Source organism: Tamandua tetradactyla, chromosome X (assembly GCF_023851605.1).
Source record: "Tamandua tetradactyla isolate mTamTet1 chromosome X, mTamTet1.pri, whole genome shotgun sequence".
Classification (NCBI taxonomy): Eukaryota; Metazoa; Chordata; class Mammalia; order Pilosa; family Myrmecophagidae; genus Tamandua; species Tamandua tetradactyla.
The window spans coordinates 133599969-133604555 of NC_135353.1; the positions used below are offsets into that span (position 1 = coordinate 133599969).

The 4587-nt window shown below is 39.5% G+C and overlaps 1 protein-coding gene across 1 annotated transcript; it reads right to left on the minus strand.

Moving 5' to 3' along the window:
* Positions 1-357: 357 nt before the first annotated feature.
* On the minus strand, positions 358-1382 carry LOC143671136 (heterogeneous nuclear ribonucleoprotein D-like). Its single transcript, XM_077146116.1, has one exon. The coding sequence runs from the start codon at positions 1338-1340 to the stop codon at positions 435-437; it is 906 nt and encodes a 301-aa protein (XP_077002231.1). The 5' UTR covers positions 1341-1382; the 3' UTR covers positions 358-434.
* Positions 1383-4587: the final 3205 nt, after the last annotated feature.

The following is a 4587-nucleotide window of genomic DNA, read 5'->3' on the forward strand; positions in this document are numbered from 1 at the left end:
TCAATTGTGATGATAAAAAAAAATTTATTCCTTCTAGCCTCCTATGTTCTGGAGCAGCTAGAAGGAAAAACCTGAGAGGATGGTATGGTAACCCATGACAAACTCTGGAGTCTGTCCTGTAATTATTTATTTTTATTTATTTATTTATTTATTTTTTATCACATAAGGAAGCGTTTATTTGAGGTTTAACGTGAAATCATACAAATAAAATTTGTATAAACAAATCCACACCGAGGCATAACACAGATAGCAAAGGACAAAGTAAAAACAAAGAAAACTAAATGGCAGCTATACACAGTTGGACAGTTGTGTCTTGTACACTAGAAAGTCTTTTACAAAATAATCATCTTAGATCAACAGAAGACCAATCTTCAACACCGTCTTGCAAGATGGGTTACTTTAGCATTTCCTCCTCTTTTCTCCAAGGTCCTCCTTTAGTATGGCTGGTAATTGTTTTGGTGATTGCCACCCCCACGCGATGCCTTGCCATATGTGCTCTGTTGGCCACTGTAGTCTATATATCCCTGTCCATATCCATAGTTTCCATAGTTATACCCAGTATAATCATATCCGCCATAGCCACTATAGTTCTGATCACCACCATAGGCACTACTGTAATTTCCATATCCTTGATCATAATAGTTATTAAATCCTTGGTTCCAGTTTTGGCCCTGACCTCGTCCACGACCCCTAGTACCACCTCGTCCAGTAGCTGCAGCTCCTCTTCCTCCTTTCTGTTGTTGCTGTTGCTGCCTATATACCTCTTTGGGTTGTGCAACTTTGATTTCACACTTCCCAGAACCAATTTGATGATATCTGCTTTCTAGTAATTTTTTTACTGGCTCTTCATCTGTATACGTGATAAAACAAAATCCTCTTCTTTCATTTGTTTTTGTATCCATGGGAAGTTCAATATTTTCAATCTCTCCAAATGCTCCAAAATATTCTTTTATTTGCTCTTCAGAAGTATCTGGACTCAATCCACCCACAAAAACTTTTTTGGGGGGTTCTTTCCCTTTTAAAGCCTTCGCCCTTTTGGGGTCTATCAATTTGCCATCCAGTTTGTGTTCTTTCAGTTCCAAAACCTTATCAACACTAGCAGCATCCTTGAAAAGCACAAATCCAAATCCTCTTGATCTTCCAGTGACTGGATCTGTTTTAATTGTGCAGTCTACAACCTCTCCAAATCGAGACAAATACTCAGTCAGATCTTTCTTGCTTGTATCCCAGCTCAAGCCTCCAATAAACATTTTACCGTCATCCTGCTGATTCTTGCTCGCGTTAATCTTGGATCCCTCTGCGAATTCCTCTATGTTGCTGTACTCGTTCGTGTCCTCCATGGTGGCGGAGCTGTCGGCAGGGAGGTGCTGGCGCGCAGACCGAGTCCCGGTAGCAGCGGCAGCCGAACGTTGTATGGAGCTGGATTTAAAATGGCGGCGGAAGAGCTGTAATTATTTATTGAAGAGTGCTTTAAAAATTATTGCTTTTTTCTTTCTTTGCTTTGTATATATGTTGTTATACAATTAAAAAAGTTAAAAATAAATAAATAAGATAAAATTTAAATTGCAGATAAAATATTAGTAAAGATATATTGATTTTATTAATTGATGCATTTAGCATGATTATCATGATGCTAAACAGTTCAATTTGCAAACAATTTGGGGACCTACAGGTTACTATCAGGTCCTCTTATAAAAAACACACAAAAAATATTAGTATGTTAGGAAATTCTGCTCTCTTCCAAACTAAATTTATCCATGTGTTTCCTGCATTCATGATCTTAGTGCATTTGTATTGATAATAAAATGCAAATATGGTAAAAAAAAAAAAAGGCGGGGCCAGAGTCCCTGAAAAGGGGACCTGAATGCAGCAGGAAGAAACTTGACAAGTGTACTCAATAATATTGAAACCTACTATGGTAGACAACACATTTCGCAGCTAATTTCTCCCAGGAATCACCATTAGTTTCTAACTTGAAGTTTCTGAGTTCCTCTGCTCTCCCTTTGGAGGATACTAGCATTTCTGGACATATCTGCTTTTCTAGACTCTCATTTATCAATGATTGCATCTGTAGCTGGTGGGTCAGAGTTGTGTGGTGGTTTTGCAGTTTCTGGGCCCAGCCTGCTTGGGTTCAAATCCTGGTTTGGCCACTTATTAGCTTTGTGATTTATTTTATTTTATCGCTTTTTTTTTAAATCAATGCTATTGAGATATATTCATATACCAAATAGCGAACCAAAGTATACAATGAATGGTTCACAGTATCATCATATAGTTGTGCTTTCATCATCACAATCAATTTTTAACATTTATATTATTCCAAAAAATGAAAGTAAGAATAAAAATTAATGTTAAAAAACACCCAAAGCATCTCACACTCCTTTCCCCCCTATTATTTATTTATTTGTGTCTTTATTTTCTTAGTCATCTGCCCATACACTGGATAAAGGGAGTGTCAGTCACAAGGTTTTCGCAATCACATGTTCACACTGTAAAAGCTATATAGTTATACAATCATCTCTAAGAATCAAAGCTATAGGATTACAGTTCAACAGTTTCATATATTTTCTTCTAACTATTCTAATACACTAAAAACTAAAAAGGGATCTCTATGTAAAAGAGTAACCTCCAGAGTGACCTCTTAATTCTATTTGAAATCTCTCAGCCAGTGAAACTTTACTCTGTTTCATTTCTTTTCCCCCTTTTGGTCAAGAAGTCTTTCTCAATCCCACAGTGACAGGGCTGGGTTCATCCCTGGAAATCATGTGCCACGTTGCCAGGGAGATTTATAGCCCTGGGAGTCATGTTCCATGTAGCCGGGGAGGGAAGTGAGTTCACCTGCTGAGTTGCCTTAGAGAGAGAGGCCACATCTGAACAACAAAAGAGTTCTCTGGGAGTGGCTCTTAGTTATAATCATAAATGGGCTTAGATTCTTCTTTGCAGGAATAAGTTTCATAACAGCAGCTCTAAGAGTGAGGGCTTGGCTTACTGAATTGGTAGTCCCCACTGCTTGTGAGAATATCAGTAATTCCCCAGGTGGGTAAATCTATTATTTCAATATTTCCCCTAGTCCCTCTAAGAGACTGTTTTAGTTTGTAAAAGCTGTAAGAACACAATATACCAGAACTGGAGCAACTTTTAAAAAGGGGAATTTAATAAGTTACAAGTTTACAGTTCTAAGCATATGAAAATGTCCAAACTAAGGCATCCAGGGAAAGATCCAAGGAAGGCCAATGGGTCTGGAACAGTCATGTGGCTGGCATCTGTTGGTCCCTTACTCCTGGGCTCCATTGCTTTCAGCCCCTGTTCCTGTGGAGGTTCCTTACTTAGCTTTTTCAAGGCTGGCTTTCATCTCTTGGCTTTCCTTGGGTCTCTCCAGGTTCTGACTTGCTTAACATCTCATGGTAATATCTTCTAGGCTACAAGCATCATCTGTGTCAGTTCTGTTCTTAAGTTTCTGTTGGCTGAGTCATTTTTGAGGTTTCTCCAAAATGTTTCCTCTTTTAAAGACTCTAGTAAACTAATCAAAATCCACCTGGAATGGATAGACTTACATCTCTATCTAATAAAAAAGTCACACACACAAATGAGTATGTCATATCTCCATGGAGATAATCTAATCAAAAGTTTCCAACCTATGGTATTTGAGCCAGGATTAAAAGAAATGGCTGCTCTCACAAGATTGGAACAGTATTAAAACATGACTTTTCTGGGGTACATAATACTTTCAAGCTGGCACATTCCACCTTAAAAAGGACATGTTTTTTCCATATACAAAATACATTCATTCCATCACAATATCAGAAAGCCTTAAACCATTTCAGCAACAATACCAATGCAATACAAAGTCAGAAACAGTACAAAATCTCATCAAAGTCAGCCACAGGCATGGTCAGTCCTAAGGCAAAATTATCCTCTGACTCTGAACCTGTAAAACTCAGAACAAGTTATCTGCTACCAATATACAAAGGAGAGACAGTCATAGGACACGTATTCTCATTTCCATAGGGAGAACTTGGAAGGAACACAGGGGTCACTGGACCCATATAGTTCCTAAACCTGCAGGCAAGCCTCATTAGATTTCAATGTCTAAGGGTCATTTAGAGACCCTTTTCAAGGGCCTATCAGTGGTTCAGCTCTTTCCAAATGCAACCTTGGGGGACATTGAGTAGACCACCTTTTCCTCAGCTCCAACCTCCACCTTCTCCAAACTTCGGGGCCACACCTGGGCTCTCTGCCATTTCTGGGGCACATGCTCAACCTCTCCAGAAGAATGGGATGGCAACCAGGCTCTCCCCAAGCCCAGGTTATGCACTCCACGCTCTCTGAGGCCTGAGGCAACACAACTCTTCCAGAGCTATAGACAGAAGGCCTCATCCTCTGCTTCCAGGGCAAACTCACCCTTTCCACATGTGTGGGTGAGTCTGCCTTCCTGGCTCCAGACCTTAGCTTCCATGATTCTGCCTCTGAAGTCATTTTCCCTTCAGTTTGTCCTTTTTCTGTCTCTATTCATCAAGACTGGCAGTGGTTCCTTTTATACAGATCCCACAACATGGTTGTTGGTTTTCTATGTAGTAGGCAGAGATC

Bases quoted from the DNA above. Each gene is read 5' to 3' on its own strand.
- LOC143671136 (XM_077146116.1), bottom strand. From the start codon at position 1,340: ATGGAGGACACGAACGAGTACAGCAACATAGAGGAATTCGCAGAGGGA.